This window comes from Protopterus annectens, chromosome 5.part0 (genome assembly GCF_019279795.1).
Source record: "Protopterus annectens isolate FY-2018-M chromosome 5.part0, PAN1.0, whole genome shotgun sequence".
NCBI classification, from domain to species: domain Eukaryota; kingdom Metazoa; phylum Chordata; order Ceratodontiformes; family Protopteridae; genus Protopterus; species Protopterus annectens.
Genome location: NC_056735.1, coordinates 1180260330 through 1180283088, shown reverse-complemented (window position 1 = coordinate 1180283088; position 22759 = coordinate 1180260330). Strand labels below are relative to the sequence as shown.

At 40.8% G+C, this 22759-nt stretch overlaps 1 protein-coding gene across 18 annotated transcripts in view; it reads left to right on the top strand.

Annotated features, from left to right (window-relative positions):
• The window catches only part of KIF1A (kinesin family member 1A), a 2189582-nt gene that overhangs the window by 852127 nt on the left and 1314696 nt on the right, over window positions 1–22759 (top strand). For all 18 annotated transcript variants that reach the window (XM_044071047.1, XM_044071036.1, XM_044071035.1 and 15 more), the window contains exon 7: window positions 10894–11005. In XM_044071047.1, coding sequence (XP_043926982.1) covers window positions 10894–11005 — 112 coding nt within the window. The remainder of the gene's footprint in view (window positions 1–10893; window positions 11006–22759) is intronic.

Below are 22759 nucleotides of genomic sequence, written 5' to 3'. Positions count from 1 at the left end.
GATTCCTTCTGCCTCTCCACCAGAGGAATTTTCCTTTGGGAAACTTTACATGCCATGAGAGAGCAATTCCAATGGCAGGGACAAGATTTCTCAGATTCAAGAAAAAGGCTTAGGACCTTTTACACTTACCGCAACATAGGCCTTTAGCTATACCTCCAGTTCTTCCTGTTGTGGATGATGCATTTAATGATGCTTGCACTGCTCCTGATACTTTACCTCCAGCCCTGCTAAGCCCGATAGGTACTACAGGGTCCCGGACACTCATCACCATTTATACAAGGCTCCTTTTGCAGATCCTGAGACTATCTCCCAGGGGCCTAAGGCAGTAGCCGACCTCAGCGAAAAACCCTCCCTTCTGAAAGGGAATCCAGGTCCTTAGAGATGGGGTAAAAAGTATACACCTCTGCTACTCTCTCAGCTAGAGCTTTGAACTGTCAGTTTCATATGATCCAATACCAAGAGTTTATGCTTGATCAGTTAACTAAGAAACTGTCCTCTGATGATTCCTTAGATAAGAAATATGTTCTAGAAATGGTGAATAACATTCAGCAGGTTAGTAACCATTCCTTAAAATGTGGCTATGATGCACTGGAGGCTTCATTTAGATCAGCCATGACTGGCACAGTTATAAGAAGGCATGCATGGTTGAAAGAACAGGTCTTGCCGGATCATGTTAAAGCAAAGCTATTAGATGCTCCTATGGATAAGGTCAGTCTATTTGGTTCTCCTGCCCAACAGGTACTGAAGAAAATGGAAGAGAAGGCAAAATCTGTACAAACAGTGAAAGATTTCTTACAGGTTCAGCCCCCAAGGTTTAGCAGGAACTGGCCTTCCAAAAATTGGTCTTTTCCAGACTCCTCTAAAACTCAGAGAGGCAGGAATAGGCGTTCAAGAGGCAGAAATCAATCCAGAGGTGGTGCCTACAGGGGACGACAGTGGCAAGGCAACAACCAACGAGGCACAGACACAACCACTACCACTGCAACAGGACAATCACAGTGACTTGGCTCTGGCACTGCCTACCAGGGAACAAATAGCAGCACCCTTAGGCGGAAAGTTAGCCTTATTTTCAAAAAACTGGCACTACATCACAAGAGACAAGTGGATTTTGCAAACTATAGACCAAGGCTACAGGTTTCATTTCCACACTTTACCAGTAAAAAGAGGAATGCCAAACCTACCACCAAATCAAAAGACAGAAGCTCTAAAACAAATAGCTCAATTAGCAAAGATGAGAGCTGTGGAAAGGGTACCACCTACAGAACAAGGCAAGGGATTTTACTCCAGACTCTTCCTGGTACCAAGAAAAGAGAAAAATTGGAGGCCTATTCTCGACCTGTCTGCTTTAAACACATTCATCATTGTTCCAAAATTCAAAATGCTGACCCTACAGCAACTTCTTCCCATGCTGGGCAAGGAGTATTGGCTGGTAACTCTAGATCTCAAGGAGGCATACCTGCACGTCCCCATATGACCAAATTGCAGAAGATACCTCCGATTTCTTGCAGGATCAGAGCATTATCAATTCTCAGCATTGCCCTTTGGCTTATCTACTGCGCCCAGAGTGTTCACAAAATGCCTGGCATCAGTAATCACTCACTGCAGGCTTCAGGGAATCCAAATTTATCCATACCTGGACGACTGCCTGATACAAGCGGACAACAAAAACAAGCTGACACAAGACTTACAAAGAGTCATTTGCTTACTACAAGCCCTGGGATACACAGTCAATTTAAAAAAGTCAAGACTGATACCATCCCAAACAATAACCTTCTTGGGTGCAGAATTGGACACAGTAAAACAAATGGCATTCCTAACTGCAGAAAAACAAGAACAACTTCCTCTCTACTTCTTGGCATTAACAAAGCAGAACAAACTAACAGCAAGGAAAGTACTGCAGGCCTTGGGCTTCATGGCATCCTGCATAATCCTGGTCCCCCATGCCAGACTGCATATGAGAAAGCTACAGTGGTACCTAAAGAATTTATGGTCTCAACACAGGCACAGCTTAGAAACCGAAATACCACTAATCCCATGCCTGAAACAAGAGTTCCTATGGTGGGCTCAGACATGCCAGTCAAACCCAGGTTTGTCCTTCCACAGCATTCAACCAAGCCAAACCATCACAACGGACGCCTCAGACCACGGTTGGGGGGGCCCACATGCTGGACAAGTGCATACAAGGCTTATGGACTCCAGATCAGCTGCACCTGCACATAAATCAAAAAGAAATGCTGGCAGTAAAACTAGCAATCCAGAATTTCAGACCATTCCTCCAAGAAGGCCAATTGATGATAAGGACAGACAACACCACAGTCATGTGGTACATCAACAAACAGGGAGGCACTCATTCATACCCTCTATGCCGAATGGCTCTGGACCTATGGAATATGGCTCTGAGTTACAACATTCAGCTACAGGCAATATTTGTACCAGGAAAAGAAAACATCCTAGCAGACATGTTAAGCAGAACTACCTCGGATGCTCACGAATGGATGCTACACCCAGACATCTTCAAGGCCATCACAAAGAAATGGGGACTGCCACAAATAGACCTATTCGCATCCCCACTCAATCACCAGCTCAAGAAATTCTGCACAAGGACATACCACCCACTTGCTTGGAAGGTGGACTCTCTATCCTTCAGTTGGAAAGGCCTGACAGCATATGCATTTCCACCTCTTCCTTTGATGCACAAGGTACTACTGAAAATCAAAGAGGAACGTCCAAGGATAATTCTGATAGCTCCAGATTGGCCAAGACAACATTGGTATCCATTACTGAGGAGCATGTCTCGGGGGGAAAACGTGGACACTACCCCAGATTCCTTTGATGTTAACTCAGAGCGACTACAACATCCTGCATCCAAACCTGAAAACTCTGCAACTGACTGCCTGGAACATTACATAAGAGCAACTAACCCAGATTTATCCCAAAGGGTTAAAGACATTATCCTTGAGGCCGCAGACCTTCAACAAGAAGGAACTATGCAGGAAAATGGAAAAGGTTTCTCATTTGGAGTACTGAAAGGGGGAAAGATGTGTCAAAGGTAGACATTGCCAACATCCTGGAGTATTTGGCTGAGCTTCTCCATACAGGCCTGTCCTATTCCTCCATCAAGATACATGCATCAGCTATTTCTGCAGAATACAGCTTGATCCCCTGTCTTTTCACATCCTCTACTCAGGCAGTTTCTGAGAGGAATTAAGAATGTAAAACCTCCTAGGAAACCACCATTACCAGCATGGGACTTGAAATTTGTGCTAGAAAAATTGACACTCCCCCCTTTCGAACCAGCAGCAGTAGCAGATCTTCAACACCTATCCTGGAAAACTGCTTTCCTGCTGGCAATTACTTCAGCAAGAAGGGTTTCGGAACTACAGGCTTTAATGGCAGTGCAACCCTTCCTAATCTTCCATCAAGATAGAGTGTCCATGAGAACTAATCCTACATTTATGCCTAAGGTGGTATCCAGAGTGTCTCTAAACCAGGCAATCCACCTACCTACCTTCTTTCCCAATCCACAGAACAGGGGGGAAAGCCTGCTGCATACCTTGGATGTACATAGACAGTTGCGCTACTACCTGGACAGAACCAAGGGCAATAGAAAAACTGACCAGCTTCTGGTAGCATATGCAACAGGAAGGGAAGGAAAAGCAATTTCCAAACAGACAATCTCCAAGTGGATAGGAAATTTCATTAGATTCTGTTACTCCTACCATGGAAAGCAAATTCCACAGAACATAAGGCCTCATTCTACAAGGGCTACAGCCACTACCACAGCTTTCTTACGAGGAGTGGCTACCAAGGACATTATAGAGGCTGCTACTTGGACCTCCGTGCATACATTTGCCAAGCATTATAACTTACCTCTATACTCTAGATCCCGAGCAGGGTTTGCCACTGCTGTTTTGCAAGGGATCCTAACTACACCATAATTTCTTCTTCCTCCTCCCGTAGTTTGGCTATGGTATTCTACCCATTTGTAAGTACTGCAGATGCATCCTTGAAGGACATAGTACAGTTTTGTACCTACCATAAATGTAGATGTCCGAACAGGATAGCATCTGCAGTCAGGATTACCCACCCTCCTTCCCCTCTGTGGTATTCCTAGGGTATTTGCCCACCTAATAGCTAGCTGGGGGGGATCTCTTATGGTGTATTTGTTTGTATATATGTACATACATGCTTATTTTTTGTGTTTGCCTTCTACCTTTTGGAAACATTGGCATTTATCCAAAAATTTTGCTATCCAGGAGGGCAACTGGCATCTGGGGCAAGAAACACTGAGGAAAATGGTGTCGGCTGATGCCTTTATACCCAAAGAACTGCAGCTATGACGTCGGGTGAAGTGCGACACCAGCCGAGGCCAGACCCAGACTTTGGAATCCGGCCGACCGAAGGGCTGCCTGACGACAGGACAACCCATTTGTAAGGACTGCAGATGCTATCCTGTTCGGACATCTACATTTATGGTAGGTACAAAACTGTACTTTCCAGTGCTCAACAGTGCATCTGATGTGCTGAAAATGAAAGAAAACAAATTTCTTTTGCTCAGCAGCACTTGTGAATACTGTTGCAAAGGTACTTCTCAAGCTGTTAAGCTTCCACCTGCATTAAGTGCTGGAAAAAAGATGAAACAACTTTCCTACACTTAACAGCTGAAGAGGTTATTATGAGGCTGACATGCTGACACTTAAAGTGTACAAAGCAGAATCAGTTTTCTATACAGAGAGCAGTGAATTTTTTTTTCTTTCCTATTTTTAAAGCCAGGCCAGTCCCTCCAGGTAGCACTGGACCATAGACATCTGCCTAGGCCACCTTGCACTGGATCCATCTCTGAATATTCCAGAGTACCACAGTTTCAGACCTGGTGTAGATATGTGTATATTTTATTTATTTATTTATTTATTTAGTTAGTTAGTTAGTTATTTAACATTTGTTTACCGGAAAGTCCGACTCGGAACAAAGCGAACTTTCAGTGGAGGCCTGGGGAGAAATGCTGCAGATGCATGTCTTTGTAATGTGGGAGGAAACCGGAGCACCTGGAGGAAATCCATACAGATGCAGGGAGAACATGCAGACTCCACACAGAAGTTACCCAGCTTAGTATCGTACCGGAGAACCTCTTGCTGTGAGGTGATAATGCAACCGCTGCACCAGTGCGGCGTCCAATATATATATTACCCCTGTTCTTCACTAGTATATATTTATGCTATTCTTACACACACACACACACACACACACACACACACACACACACACACACACACACACACACACACACACACACATAGGAACAGCCATAGTCATGTTTTGCAGGCAATGCTTTGGTTCATTAATGGTCTTGTCAAAAGTGATCTGGGGGTAAGTATGTTAAATGTGTGGATTGTTGAATACAGTTGAGTTATTGAAAGGAGGAGTATGGTGTTTGCAGGCGAAGAGCTAAGGTTACTGTTTTAATGCCAATACTTTCAGATTTGTCAAACATTTTGGCATTAGAGGATAGGAGTGTGGGCGATCATATGTGAGTTAAGGTTAGGTTAAAGGCTAGGGAAGGCGTTAGACTGAGTGGTATGGGCATGTGGGGTTAGGAATGCACGTGCATGTGTGTGTGTGTGTGTGTGTGTGTGTGTGTGTGTGTGTGTGTGTGTGTGTGTGTGTGTGTGTGTGTGTGTGTGTGTGTGTGTGTGTGTGTGATCTTGTGTGGGTTAGGATAAAGGTTAGATAAGGGATAGACTGCATGTTGTTGCTTATGTGTTAGTGATTGTGGTGGTGTCTGAGCCTGTCTTATGTAGTTAAAGCATTACTGAAAGAGTTTTTCCAAAGTAAGTTGCAGGGTTAGGATTAGGGGCAGGGGTTAGAGGTGGATAAGATTGCAAAGGACCTTTTTGTATTTTGATAAGTTTGGTTTTCAGTTACTACTTTTTGATATACAATCATTAATGAGTTTCCTGGTTGATGTTTTTTTGTGTGTGTCAGTTAGTTGTAATAAACCCCTACATATATCTTTGTGTGTGTGTGTGTGTGTGTGTGTGTGTGTGTGTGTGTGTGTGTGTGTGTGTGTGTAGACAGAGAGATTGATATGACATATAAACACAAAGTTCCACTTAGGTGAAAGGTGCAAGGAAAAAATAAGCTTCACATTAATTTCAGCATTAAATTGTCTCCATAAACTTTATTCAGTGCAAATCACAGTAATAACGTGCTCAACATGTTATAACAGCTGACCGTACCACTATTCTTCATGTGGGTTTCAAGTATCCAACAATAAATTGAGACACTTACTTACACTACTACAAATAAGTATGCACAGTGCTTCCTAGATTTCATCAGTGTGAACTACACCAGAAAGTATAGTCTCTAGAGGACTAGGGCTCATAGTCACTTTTTAACAACTGTCATGTTTAATAAAGATGTTTAAAACAGTACTGGGTCTGACTGTCATAAATGTAGCTACAGTATGTTGTATACTCATGGTTACCCCATCACTGGTCTGATCTGGCCACTGTTCAATAGTATTTATCACACGGGCCAAACCATGTGATCTTTAGAGGTTTTCCAAAGGCATGTCAAGTAGAGCTAGCTGATGACCTGATGCAATTTAAGAAACCCTCTCTTTGGGAATCCAGTAGCAAATACCTATGCTCTTACAGGTAGTTTCTGTTCAGAACATAATGCATGAATAATGATATCTGTCAGTCTCCTAGTCAAATACAATGCTAAATTTAAGAATAAACCCCAATGATGAAACCCTAGTATAAAAAACTATATGACATATAGGAAAAACTCCTTAATTCCTTATCGTGATAAATAGACTGAATATCTTATATTCCAGAAATAAACTTAAGAGGATAAACAAAGAAACTGGGTGAAAAGTCAAATCTTCCAAGGATAAGTAAGGAATGAAAAATGCAATCAATATAAAGGAGAACCATAATGGCTTTTTCAGCTATATTAGAAATCTTAGGTACTGTACCTAACACTGTGCCAAACTGATAAATAACAATAAAAGCTATTTAGCTACTGAGGACATAGCATCATACTAGTAGACAGATTTAGTTCAGACTTTTTCCACCTGTCCACTTCTCAAATTTCCCTCTGCATGCCATTGTGTCTGCACCCACTGCACAGATCAACTAAGATCAGGTCCTATAAGCACTGTCCAAAGCTAAGAACACTGGTTCTATGGGTCCAGACAATGTGCCTGACTGCTTTTTGTCAGTTTTAAACACAGCCTAACCAAATCACTTCTTAATTTATTCAGCCTCATCCTTGAAACTGACTTTGTGCCAACTTTGTGGACAACAGCTGTGGTCATACCTCCCAACTGTCCCGAATTACTCGGTTTTTACTGAGATTTGGGGTCCAGAAATGGGGTGCCACGATTCCTGAGTGCCACCCCTTCATTTCCAATTTTTTTTTCTTTTTTTAATTATGTTTTTCCCTTTTAAGCCGATGTCATCACTTGTGCGATGACGTCAGCTCCATCGGCGCTACCAGCCTGTTGGAATTGAGCTCAAGGGCTCACATTTCCAGCTACCAAGGGTTACTGTTCAAATTATCTGCGAGCGGGAATTCTGGTTGTGGCTCGGCTCGGCTTCTGCGAGCGTGAAGTTGGGAACACGTCCGTTATCTTCTGGCTGAATGATCCAACCAGGGAGGGTTTGCAAGTGACAGGAAGTGGAACTGGGTACTGCTCTGTCTGGTAAAGTAAGTGGAAAACATCAAACATGTTTTATTTTGGCTGTGAGTGGTCAGTCAAGTGATTAAGTGAATCTTATTTTGAGCATTCTGTTTCTTCCGTGTAAAAGAGTATTTGCATTTTAGTATAGCTGGTGTTTACAGTGCTGCCAGCCTGGGCTACTTCTGTAGCTCTTGCTTTTTGCAACAGAGCTCATGCATAATGGTGTGACAGAGGTTGGCTCCATTCCAGATGGCCCCATTTTTGCATTTAAATGTATAAAGCTGTGTAATGTAGTTTTCTTTGTAAGCTGACGCTCACTGGGTTGTCATTAATGGCCCTGCTCATTCTTTGCTCACAGTGGTATGTTATCGAGTACTGGAGCCAAAACTGTTCCAAAATCACTAATTTTTTAATAGTTTGTTACGAGCCAGAGGAGCTCTGTAGCACTCAAATATTGTCAGTTGAAATCCTTGATTTAGAAGAGGAATGAAACAGACATCCCCAAGATGTATCATGCACCAGCTTGGGAAGCAGTTACTTCTGACAAAAGCTCTGCACTTTTAAAGGAGGCTAGTTATTCTTTTGCCAAGTGTGACACAAATCCAATGTTGCAAATGCTGCCATACTGGCATGTGTTTCATATGACTGTATCTGAATTTCTTGGCTTACTTATGCCAGTTAACAGTATTAGAGAACCTTTATAAATCTGGTGCAGTCATACGTTAAGACTGCTGCACACACAAATTGTGCAAACCTTTAATTCAGATGCCGGTAAACGGACCTGAGACTAGTGACACATTGTAATGGTGCTTGTGTAGTGCCAATTATGATGGTGTGCAATTTTAACAAGATTTGAAATGAGCAAGGGGGCGTGACCATCGTTAAAAAGCATTTTTAAAATTACAGAAATTTGTAAATATAGCGGTCAGAATGATGGAGGAAACATGTTTGTTTTGTTAAGGAACAGGTGGACATTCAGTACAGGTTTTTTAGGAACAAATGGACGTTCAGTACAGGTGCAAATTTCATTTGAATGCTGCCTTTCATTGTACCTGTTTTATACAATTAATCGGACAGTCATGTTGTCCACTGATTTTTGCTGTCGCACTCATCTATTTGGTCAGCAACTCTCAAGGTTAGCAACTGTGTGAATTAAACTGAATATTGCTTGGCCTTCTTGTAGCCATATGAAAGTTTAAATTATTTTGTTTGTGATTAATGTTCTTGGTTTGTCAAATAAATGGTGAACATCTTACAGAAGGCATGGCTTGGTTGTGATTAACTTCTTGAAAACTATTTAAAACATTTAGATTCTGTTCATGTTACTGACGTTCTTTCTTGTAGTTGCTTCCATCAAGTCTGGGTCATATACTGCTGCTTTTTGAACAATTAAAGGTGCCTTTTTGTCCAAGACATATTAAAGTTCAGCTTTGTTATGTTATGTTTATTGTTGCAAGTAAGTGCATATTCATGTGCTACAAGCAAAAAGCCCAGGAACATTTGAAAAACAGAGGTATATTGAGGCAGTAGCAGAAATAACAGCAATATCTACATATCTGTTTGAGGATTTATCAGAGTGTATTTGCATTTTGATGTTAAACAAAGCAGTTATGTCGGTGCCTGCCCTACACAATACAACTTCAAGTTGATTGCACTAATTCTAACATATAATTCAATAGCATACTGAACCATGAAGACCTAAACAAAGCATGTGTGACAGGAGACAGGTAGTTTTAACTGGAAAATATTTTTGTATCACATTCTCTAAAGTATCTTGGGGGACATCCCTTAACTAAGTGTAGAATTAGAGATCTAGGTAGCATGCATTATAGAATTTCAGTAACCATTACACAGTGGCTTTAGCTGCTGTGCCTGTTTGCTTTCATAATAATCCTGTGTACCTTTGGCACTGCTCATGCTGCATCAGTCGCCATAGTTACCTCACTTCCAATTCCCAATGGACAGAGATGTATACAGCCTTTGGCAGATAAGTTTTAATGCTAAGTCTGTTTTTGTTGTGAGACAGTATTGCTTTGTTTAGCAGATGTATGTTAGTGTTTGTGCATTGATAGTGCTGTAAAATGTAAAAATAAAATCCAAGTAATCATTGTAGAAGCAAAGCAGTATATGCACATTAGTGTTTATGGTAAATGGGATAAAATAGAAAGGTAATGGGACATTGGAATGGCTGCAGGGGAAGTGGGAACATATTTTGGTTGTCTGTTCCTCAATTTGCGTTTGAAAGTTGGTATACCCCAATTCCATTGGAGTGGGTGGGGTTGCATAATTATGTATGCAAATTTTATGTTAATCAGTGTACAGATTTGTACCTATTTTTCATAGGCTTTGTCCAGATTTTTGATGTTTCCAGGTTGAGAGGTATGGCTGTAGTCATCCATCTCCACTGGGATTGACTCACCACTTATTCTGGGAATTACAGATCAATAAGACTTATCAGCCTTATTTGTAAAGTAATGGAGTGTATCATTATGGAACTCATAAACAAAGATATCTGGTAGCTTACAATCACTGGACCCAAAGAAGTTTGGATTTATAAAAGAAAAATCCTTTCTACTACACTTAGCAGACTTCTTTGAAAATGTTACTGAAGCATTGGATGGGGGAGGTTCAGTACAGAGGGCTTACCTTGATGTAGCAAATATGTTTTAACCAGTGGATGGTGAACTAACTCACTGACAGAAACCAGTCAATCAGGCTAGGGGACTTGCTGTCCTGTAAAAATGAGACTCCAATCATTCCGGAGTATTTCCATGACTGAGTCTGAAAAAGGTCTTTGCAGCTCAGTCCTTTACCCTGGTTAACCAACACACATAAGTAAATAAATAAATGCATACATACATTCATAGCCAAGATGTTACATCGGGTTCTATAGTTTGTATTTTCAGAAATGAAATCCTAATTTTAACTTAATTCTGTATGTTTGGAATATTTGATTTATCTGAAGTTGTCTGCATGTTCCTTGTCAGCCCTTCCAATGTAGATGATGTGAACTGTCATTGTCATTAAGGCAGCCATAAAATGCAAGGCAGCATCCACCAAGTAAGCAAGTTAACAAGAAGAGCATAGTCTGTATGACAATTGTACCAATACCAGTCATGACCTAGCAGAACAAAATATTAGGTCAGAATGCTGTCTATCTGAAGGAGCAGTTATCCATTTATTTTATTTCTTTTTCCATTTTTTAGGACAGTAGCTGCTACAAATATGAATGAGACGAGTAGCCGTTCCCATGCTGTCTTCAACATCATCTTCACACAGAAGCGTTTTGATCCAGAATCTGCCACTGCAACCGAAAAAGTATGTTAATTCATTATATTTTTATTAACTGTTGCAGGGCAGGGATTATAAATTGTGCTGGTGCGGGTGTCAGTACTTTTGCATACAATATTTTGATTATAAACACCACCCTGCATATTTGTTTAAAAGTACATAGAAAACTATGGTACTGCTGAGCAGTATACTTAAATATAACATTAGAATATTTGCAGACACCTTGTGTTATTATATTGAAATGCAAATGACACAAGTTGACATGTTGACTTGGAAAACACCCAGCATTTTACAACTGTTAATATCTAAAGGCTGGCAAAGTGTATGCTAAAAAAAGGAAATTGTCATAAAACATTCTGCACTTATTCTACAACCTTTAGTTCATACTGGCACTGTAGATTTGTGTGAGATATGGAGCCCATGGTAACTGTGAAGCTTGGTAATGCAGTGGTACATTTCTCTTTTGAATGTGCAACACCCAGCTGTCAAAAGAAATCCACAACCATATTAAAGAGAAAAACCACTACAGCTGAGGATGCTACCAAAATAAGGTTATGTCACTGACAGTGCAAAAACCTGTTCTGCCATGCTGTCAAGAAATTCACATTGTCTCATTTATAAGGGAAATGATAAAGAATGTAAGGCTGTTATATAGAACATTAAAAACTGTAGCAATATAATGTTAGATGCCAGTGCATGTCCATAGAAAAGGATATAAGTTATAGATCAGCAAGTCTCTTAAACTGCTTCGCAGGGCTGGCTTAAGGACAGGTAGATGAGGCATTCAGCCAGATAGCTGACTCTTGGAGGGTTGTTTAAGATAGTTTTCCCTTGTCATGGACACTGTCTGTTGGTCTTTCTCTTTTCTGCCTTACTCAGTCTCCTTCAAATCCTTTTCTTCCATTTTCTCGATAAAGATCTCATTGGCAGCAGACTAAGCAGAACAGATCAAAGCTCACCTTTCCCCATTTAAGGCTTCCTGTTCACCTTGGGAAATCCCCATGAACTTACCGGCAAGTCAAGTGACAAAATGCCTTCAGCGTGTGTCCTTGACCTTCTGCATGACCTCTTTGTGTAAGATGTGTATGCACACAGCCACTGCAAGAACTTTTTAATGAATCCACCACAGAGAGTCTCATCCAGGGCTATATAAGGCATACTCACATCCAAAGACCAGCCTTGCTGCTGCTTGCATGGAATGGTCGTATACGACAACACCTTTGGGTAGAGGTTTAGACTAATAGAAACTTTGCCTGCTGGCCTCCTACATGCACTCACCCACTCTTCCCAAGCTGTTCTAAAGGAATACAGTAAACTGAGTTTGATCATGTGATCAACATACCCAATTATAAACCATCACCAGCTAAGTATGTATGAAAATTTATATGCAAACAATCTAAAAGACCTATCTCAAAAGACAAAAAAAATCAAATTGGCAGTTATAAAGAATTTGCATGGTAATAGGAGTTAGCATAATGGTTAAGGTATTTACTTTATAGACACAGAGTACAGGGTTTTATTCTCACCTTTGGGAAACATGTCTAGCTTTAAAAGGGCCCCCTGGGGTTGTTGGCTTCATAATTTCTTTCGAACCTATAATTATTTAATCTTGTCTTCAAAAGATTTAGAAATAACCTGAGGGCATCATTAAAAATTATTTAAAAATCTTTGAATAATCTAAAAAAATAGCGATATGGTGGTGATAACTAAATCTGATAAAAGTTGAGGGAGGTGATACAGGATAAATTCCATTACAAAGGAAAAGATATAAAACAACTTTCAGATCCTAGTTCTTATATTAATCATGAGTTTAAAAAATCAGACAGACCATCTTTGAAATATTATGTGACACATGAAGAAGATTAAACAGGAGCTTACAGTGCCAGATCCTAGGCTTCATATTTTCTGTTACCAAAACTCCACAGATATAGATATTTTTCTCCTAGAAGGCCTGTTACATCACAACCAGCTTTACTGTCAGAGCTCCTTTCAAAATTCTTACAACTATGTGTAAAACCTTTGTTAAATTCTTTGAGAGCTAGGAATAAAAATACCATAGAATGTTTACAGACTATGTCTAGTGTCGACATTGAATGGTCTTGATACAGTTAACCTACAGCTGAAGAAGACTGAACTCTCAAGCTTCATTTACCCAAGGTTCAACCTGCCAAGGATCAGAGGTCCTCCATAGGAAATCACTGTCGGCCAGTTGAGCTGGCAGTAATGCCCTTTTTGAGGGAGATTCCCCATTCTTTGAGTGGATGCAGCCATGGACATGGTACATATAAGTAGTGGGGTGTGGGGAGGCTTGCCCTCCACATTATGGAGTGCAGGAGGGAATTTCCCTCCTGCAAAAAAATAAATAAATTACACTTGTGTTTTTTGGGGTTTTTTTTCAGTGAATACAATTCAGGAATTCTGAACCTTGGCAGTATGCACTTCAACCACTCATAGTGGAAACTCTTGTCACTTGTGCACTCTTGATGCTAATGTTTTGTACCAGTTTCCCATACCAGGAAGGCCTAAATGCACTATATACTGGTAAAATACTATACAACTGTGAGTTCAGTGATTTTTTTTTTTTTGTTGGGAATGACTGAGGTATTGCTAACTAAAATGTATTTTTATTTAATAAATAATGTTTCTTACAACCCAAAGATGCTTTGGAATACAGAACATTTACAATAAATGGAGAAATATATACATTAGGAATTTGGACATATGGCATCATTATCTTCATATCTAAATCTAAATTAAATTCATATATGGTTCAGTATCAAAGCTGAACTTTCTGTTACTGATTTGCTGGATCTAAATGTAAGTAAAACTATGGATGGTTAGCACTATCACAAACTCTTTTCTAAAATTACTTTCTTAGATCACAGATCATAGATTTCTGCACAGCGATTATGATCCAAAGTCGTTTTCTGAAATATTTAATTGTGTTAAGCCTATTCCTCTTCTTCTTCTTCTTTCGGCTGCTCCTGTTAGGGATCGCCACAGCAGATCAACTGTTTCCATTTCTTCCTGTCCTCTGCATCTTGCCCTGTCACACCAACCACCTGCATGTCCTCTCTCACCACATCCATAAGCCTTATCTTAGGCCTTCCTCTTTTCCTGTTACCTGGCAGCTTCATCCTTAGCATTTTTTTCCCAATATACTCCGCATCCCTCCTCAGCACATTTCCAAACCAACATAATCTTACCTCTCTGGCTTTGTCTCCAAACCTTCCAACCTGGGCTGAACCTTTAATATACTTATTCCTAATCCTGTCCATCCTCGTCACACCCAGTGCAGATCTTAACATCTTCAACTCTGCCACATCAAGCTCTGACTCCTGCCTTTTTGTCAGTGCTACTGTCTCCAACCCATATGACATAGCTGGTCTCACTACCCTCTTGTAGACCTTCCCTTTCACTCTTACTGATACTCATCTGTCACAAATCACTCCTGACACTCTTCTCCACCCACTCCATCCTGCCTGTACTCTGTTCTTCACCTCTCTTCCACACTCACCATTACTCTGAACTGTTGATCTCAAGTACTTAAACCACCTCTACACCCTGCATCCTCACCATTCCTCTATCCTCCCTCTCATTCACACACATATATTCTGTCTTAGTCCTGCTGACCTTTATTCCTCTTCTCTCTAGAGCATATCTCCACCTCTTCAGGGTCTCCTCCACCTGTTCCTTAATCTCACTACAGATCACAATGTCATCTGCAAACATCATAGCTCACAGGGACTCCTGTCTGATCTCGTCTGTCAACCTGTCCATCACCATTGCAAATAAGAAAGGGCTCAGAGCTGATCCTTGATGTAATCCCACCTCCACTTTAAACACATCTGATACTCCCACTGCAGATCTCACCGCTGTCACACTACCCTCGTACATATCCTGTACCACTCTTACATACTTCTCTGACACTCCCGACTTCCTCATACAATACCACAACTCCTCTCTAGGCACCCTGTCATATGCGTTCTCTAAATCCACAAAGACACAATGCAACTCCTTCTGACCTTCTCTGTACTTCTCCATCAACACTCTATTCCTAGAGCTCCTTTAATAAATCTTTTTCAAGATTCACAGATTCATTACTACTCAGCAATACGTATACCAGCAAGTAAGTTTACATATAGAAGATCTAAAACTTTGTCATATTTTAATAAACACATAAGAAGGAATACATTAGTAAGGAAAGAATATACCTAGTCAAAGGACACAAGGCTCCGTGCCCTGTGAGTATTGTTTGTTTCATGGCACAGGGTTTGATTCTCTCAGCCATCATTTGTGAGATATTGACCCACATAATGTTGGGTTAGTCTCATTAATTGTCTCCTGGACTGCATGCCTAACAGCTTCCTCTGATTCTATCAGCCCATGTAAATTCATTTGTCTTATAAAAAGCTTCACTACTGTCAGCAGCCATCAGGAGTATAAAATTCATCATGTTATTACCTGTATAAAACAAGGTGTTTTCTATCAATTTGGCAATGTTCTTGTTAGATGCTGTCTGTATAGGAAAAATAATAGAGTATTTTAACAGAGTATAACTAAGAACAAAATCAATTTTAGATGTAAAAACATACAAATGCCCTACATAGACACTCACTCATACTGTTCTAATTGTAGGTGTTGATTATGTAGAAATGAGTGGCTTTTGTGCCTGCGTTCACCAGTCTGCCTTAAAGATGGAGCTGTAGCATTGAATGGCCTTGTGGCTGTGATCCACCTGTAAATCAGACCTGGTATTACAGGTAGGCTGTATGCCTGCAATACCAGGTCTGTCACACAGATGGAGGTGCTGTACCCATGAAATTCAGCTGGACACAGGAATTCTGATGAGTCCATAGGTTCATAGGTTCATAGGTTTATACTAGGCTATCTGCCCTAAGGCATTTATAAGCCTAGCCCAAATTATTGTGGCTTATATGAAAAAATACTGTGCCCATTAGTTTGTTGTGCCTCTGTCCAGCAGTGACCCAGAGATGATTCCCGGGGTAAACCTACGATCTCCCATCCACAGGTCTAGATTTCTCTTGAACAGAGTCAGCGAGGTGCTCTGCCTCACATGGACCGGGATTTTATTCCACAGCATAGGGAGTCTCTGAGTGATAAATCTATCCCTCCAGCACGTCCTATTTATATCCGTGCTAAGGTTTAAGTCGCTTGCTCTAGTGGTTTTGGTGGATTTGGATTTTTTGAGGTGGAGCATGTCCATTAATTCCGGGTTGGACATGGCCTTGTATGTCAGGCACATGTCACCTCTGAGCAGACGGTATGCGACTGAATAGAGCTGGAGTTTCTTCAATCTGGCAGCATATGACAGATCTTGGAGTCCCTTTATCCTTTTGGTGAGGAACTTTTGGGGTCTCTCCAATTGCTGCAGATGTCGGGTGAGATACATCCCGAATGGGGCATTGTACTCGATCATTGGTCTGATAAGTGAAGAGTACAGGGGAACAATGACCTCACTAGATCTGGATGTGAATCCCTTCATGATCAGGTGGGCAATGTAGAAGGTCTTTCTAACCACTTTAGCAATGTGAGTGTCAAAAGAAAGGCCACTGTCAACCTGGGTCCCCAGGTCCCTGATAACCTCTTCTGTGCTTAGTGGATTGCCACCTATATGGTAGCTTGGGGTTACCTTGTTTTTCCCGAAGGGTATGACTATACATTTTTGGCGTTTAACTTCAGGCCATGGCTCTGGCACCAGCTATCTGTTTCAGTGAGTCCCTTCTGAAGGATATCCGTGTCCGATGCACTTTCCACTATGGCGCCCAGTTTGCAGTCATCTGCAAACTTTGTCAGCCAAAGTCCTCCCATGTTGGCCTGTACTTCTGAGAAGTAGATGCCAAACAATAGGGGCCAAGGACCGAGCCCTGTGGGACACCACTTGTGACCGCTTGGAGTCTGACACAGCCAGCAACTCTAACCCTGTGGGTTCTGTCCTTAAGCCAGTTTGCAACCCATCTTGTGACATATGGGTTTACATTTAAGCTGGTAAGTTTTTCTACAATACCCGAGTGGGTATTGTGTCAAAGCCTTTGCAAGGTCAAGGTAGGCTGTATGGACTGCCTTTCCCTCATCAATGGCCTTGGTGACTATTTCGAAGAAGTCGACCAAGTTCAAAAGGCATGATCTTCCCTTGACAAAGCCAAACTGGGTCGGGTCCAATGTCTGCAAGTCCCCTATATCTTTGTTTATGAGCTCCATTATGATCCTCTCCATAGCTTTGCAGACTAGACTTGTTGCTTATGGGCGGTAATTACCAGGGTCCGTAGAGGCACCACCTTTGTGGAGTGGGACCACAGTTGCCGTACGCCACTCCTTGGGCACGTATCCTGTGGTAAGGCTGAGATTAAACAGCTGCCTTATGTGCGGGTTTAATTCCTCATTTTGCTCATGTAGCACACAGCCGGGACACCATCCGGTCCCATTGATGCTGTGTTTTTAGCTTTAGAGAGAGCAGCTTTCACCTGCGCATTTGAGATGTCCGGGAGGCTACACTCGGCTGGGATAGTTATCTCTCCTTTAGGGGGGGGAGGTGAAGTTTGCACTGAACCTGTCTGCCAGTATGTTGGCTATGTCTGTGGGTTCAGTGATTTTGTATCATTTTGGACTAATTCTGAGCATATCTGTGAGTTTCCACCCAGGTTCCTAACATAGCTGAAAAAGGCCTTATGATTGTCCTTTGAATCCATGGCAATTTTTCTCTCAAAATTGGCCTTAGTTGATTTTATGAGTGCTCGTAATTTTTTACTAATAATGATCAGGGATGACTTCCCTTTTATGGATTTTGTTCTATCATGTAATAGCTTTCTCCTCTTATTGTAAAGTTTGTTAATGGCTGGGGTCCACCAGACTGGATGTTTGCCCTTTGTGGAAAGAGTCTTGGTTTTATTTGGGATTGCCTGATCCATGCAGTCCTGGAGGTGTTCATAGAAGGCATTTGTAAGGGCTTCCGCAGCTTGGGTTGTGGTTTCCTCTGACTCAGGGGCCTTGAAGGATACCACACCAGTCTTGAGTAGTGTGAAGTTTGCTTTAGAGAAGTTCTTCACTATGGTCTTTTTTGTTTGGGGTAGGGGTGGGATGTGGATTTCCAGTGAGATTAGTTTATGATCAGATCTCACCAATGAGGGATATACTTCCGGTGGAGCATTTTGTCCCCATGTTTGTGACAATGAGATCTAGTATATTTTCTCCTCTCGTGGGAACAGTGACTAGCTGTTCCATGGCATTTGAATTTATGAACTCCAGGAACCGTTGGGCTAGAAAGTTAGGGCTTGAGTAATGTTCCCAGTCTATATTCGGGTAGTTGAAGTCACCCAATATGATGGTGTTTGGAGATACATTTATACCCTCCAGTGTCTTCAGGAAGGCTGTGTGGGGTTCCTGAGTTTGAGAGGGTGGCCTGTAGCATGCTACAATTTGTAGAGCAGTTTTGCCTATGGTTAGTTGCACCTGGATGGTTTCCGAAGCTTCATGCGTTGCCACCAACCTGGAGGTGTGAGTATCCTTTATGAATATGGATACACCCCCTCCTTTTGTGGAGTGGTCCGGGTTCACTATTCACAGATTAGATAATGGAGTTCCTTAACACTGAATATCATGGAATAATGTTATCTTATCTGGGAGTATTAAGTCCCCCCATTCAGTTCATTCAGCATTATGAGACATTGAATTGGGTGGGCACCTCAACATGGATGATGTCCTCTTAGGAGGTAGGTTGGATTTTCCTGTTTGGTTTAGGACAGGATGGAGGAGGCCTTGTACTCTCAACACACAAATGTTTTGGACATCAGCTCAATAGATGCTATCTGGAAGTATAGTTGAACATGTGAGATCACATGATGAGCTTGTAAGGCAGCAGTTACTAGTTGTCCTTTTGATAGCACCAAATGGCTTTCCACTAGTGATATTGTTATATACTGCACTGGTGAGCTAATAACGCAAACATATATAAATAAATACATTGGTAAATAGGTTTGGCTGAGAGAAGTAAGATTTAGAGTATAAATATTGTCTTTAGTTTTCCCAGATATTAAGTGTCATGACAGCCAGAATAATGGTCTGGACTTGCTTCAAAGCAATAGGCAGTGACATTATTAAAATCTTTTGTCAAGCATTATATAATACTTGCCAGCAAAAAAAAGGGTAGAAGGCTCTTCTGGCCAACAAGCTAATCTTATTAATCCTTTTTTATGGTATTACTGAAGAATTGGGAGAAAAATATCTTTTTCCTCCCCTTTGTTTGGGAGTAAGACTCCTGCTAAGTAACTAATGAGTTTAGTAAAGTAACTAATGAATGTAGAGACTATTTTTTTGAATTGTTAGTAACATGACTAACCATCTTCGACCTCTGTGAATCAGCCATGCTGCTGCTAGAGATACCGTCGCTTCAGCAAATTTTGCCGTTAGTGGGGCCACTCCGCCTGAGATTTACACACTCAGTTTAGGTACTGACAAGTGAATTTAAAAAATAAATGGATGTTATGCTGCTTCTTTATACAGCTTATTTCTTTAATAAAATCTGTATACTTTATGCTTTACATGTTACAGTACTTATTCAAGTGCTAGAAATCGTTCCGTATCGTCTGTATGGAGGTAAAGTAAACTTGCTCCTGTTCACAAGGTGTTAAAGTTTCCAAACTCAGTAGAACAGACCCATCAGTATCTGAAGCGGTCCTGCTATATTGTTTGAGAAAGTCATTCACTACTTGAGCATCTCATGGGTAGCAGTAAATCTGCCCTCCCCTCATGATTTTAGGTGTAGCCTTCATGTTCTTACCACCTTAGGAAAGCTGAAATATCTGCTTCCTAAAAGGATTAGTAGATGTCATGGTGTTGCACCTCATGACTCAGTTTCTCCAAGACCCTCATTCATCACTGTTCACAATTTCCTGCTGACAAGTCTAGCAGGGCAAATGTTGTTTAGGAGACCACCAGGATGCAATAATTGTTTCACAAAAAATACATCATATATCTACTCAGTCTAAACTTGAGTACACATAGGTTCATAGGTATGTACTAGGCTGTCTGCCCGTGGGCATTTATAGGCCTAGCCAGAGTGTGTCAGCTTTCGCCATCCCATTGATTGATTAATTAACTGAGCCTCTGTCAAGAAGAGCCAATGAAGTGATCCCAGGGGTGCACTTCCTGTTACCCATCCACTCGGCAAGGTTTCTCTTGAAGAGTGTTAGTGAGGGGCTTTTTGACAGAAAAGAACAAATCTCTAATATTTGCTTGAATAATTACAACCGGAATCACATAAAGTCAGTTCTGCTGTTGCAATATATAGACATTCACTGAAAATGGTTGCCATTCTCTGTAAAACCCAGTATACTAATAAAAAGTCAGAGGGCAGAGGATCTGAAAAACGGCACTGAGACTCACCCAGTAAAGGTACAGGTTTTATAACATAAAGGCAAGAAGCAGAGAGACGTGGAGCCAAGGCTGACTGCAGTCTGGATCACTGGATGGTACTTCATGTTTTACTAGTGACTTTACATTCAATAATGGATAAAAACAAGTAAAGGAGAATTAGGACTTCTACCTCGTTCAAGTAATTTCCATAAGCGTTTCCAGTAGATCCGGAGAAGACTTCCAAATTACTAAGGAGACATGATGGTCAAAAGATAAGGAATTATCAACAAGACTGCTTGCAGTCACTGTGACACCGACTAAATGGGGAGCTGTTTCACCTATGTAGTAGGACCTGGAAATGTTTTGTTAACCAAAATGAACTATACTACATTTTTTACACTTGGCTTGAGACCATTGTCCTTGCAACAACTGTTAACTGGTAACGGAGTACATATTACAACAACTGTTAGTAGAGGAATGAAAACCATAACCATCACCCAGTTTACAGTCATTCACAAACTTAAAATAACTACAAGCCAGAAGAGTTGGCCTTAAAGTCTGAAAAACAGATAGCAAGCAGGTATACCACTGGTACATGTTTCTGCGTTCAGAAATAGGACATGTGACTCTTATCACAGGAGTTCTGTCAAACAATCTGTCAGGTATCCAAGACACCTTATGGTTTTCGGGATAAACCACACCCTCAAACAATGCAAATTATTTACTCAGAGGATCTTTCCTCTGTTATTGTCTGTGTGTACAGATAGAATAAAGGATCACAAAGGAGATGATGTTCTCATTCTGTATGCCGATGGTTCTACCCTCATCTGCTATGGACAGGATGCACTACTCTTTTTTCAGCACTTAATAATATGCCTTTCAGATTAGCTACTTGGTAATCTGGCACAGCTGAATGAAAAGTAAAATTAAGGCTATGCTGCTCTCAGAGAAATCTTAGCAAACTGATGCTCTAAGTTTTTGCATGTATACAAGTCTGACAAACCAAGTCAAGAAAGTTGCTGTATGGAAGTATTGTGGTGCATATGTTGACCAGAACCGTACCTTACAATCACATGGTGAATAACCATTTAAGCTTCTTTATCATAAACTGAGTGCCCTCTTAATCATCAAAAAGTTATCCACACCTGGATCCTAACCTAGGATGATGAAAGTTAATTAAGTCTGACCAGATTCATAAGCAGACTTCACATTTCCTGTGCCTGTCTGTGTCTGTCTGTCTCCATTATCAGTATATAGCATTGTTCAATATATAGCATTGTTCAATATACAGCATTGTTCAATATACAGCATTGTTCAGTACTGAAAACAATGGCTTTGGGAAAGCTCACCGCTAGTCTTTTCTTACCAGCAACAATTGCTGACCCACAAGCTGATATGTGAGCAGTTCTGCCTTGACCTATAATATTTACCAGGTTGATGTACACTGTTCAGGTAACCGTGAACATCTTCCTTTATACTGCTACTCCTAGAACAACAAGACTATTAAAGGGCAGAGCTCGGGGCTACTTGTTACCATCAAAAAGAAATACTGTATTATTTAGTATCAGAAACAGCTACCTTTTTTCTCACACTGTCTACCTTGAAAAAATACATACCTGAACTTTACCTTTGCAAGGTGCATCACATGTTGTGAGTTAAAATGAAATCTTATGTCTCATATGTAACTGATTTTTTTCTCCAACCTACATAACTGGTGAGTTCAGGTAATCTGTTGTCTTTTAAGGTACCTTTTTGTTCTTCTGTACTGGTGTGCTAATTAATTTAAATGTAGTGTTTGTAAAAAAAAACAAAAAAACTTGGTTGTATATTTTACGTATATTGAGAATTTCTCGTGAATGTGTACTACATCTGTTCTTTATTGTAAAGAAGGTAAACAGACTTAATGAGAATACATTATTTATGACCTTTTATATTATCTTGTTAAGAGACTCCTACATTCTTTTGTAACGCTTATTATTATTTCCCAATGTTCAACTGGCCTTTGCAAAAGCTATATATAAGACTGCATGTATAACTAATGACTGTTATTATTTTCATAGTAGTTTTTCTCCTAGGGTTTCCTCTGTAAACTGTCTCTGCCCAGTATAGGCCAAGCCAGTAGAAGTGTGTGTGTGTGTGTGTGTGTGTGTGTGTGTGTGTGTGTGTGTGTGTGTGTGTGTGTGTGTGTGTGTGTGTGTGTGTGTGTGTGTGTGTGTGTGTGTGTGTGTGTGTGTGTGTGTGTGTGTGTGTGTGTTTGTGTGTGTATATATGTGTATGCGTATGTATGTGTATGTATCCCTTTTATATTTTAAGCAGAATTTATTTGCTGATTAATTATATAGGAGACATTTAACAGTGGTACTGTGGGGTGATGGGAAATATGTAAAAAATGCAGATGATTAATCATGC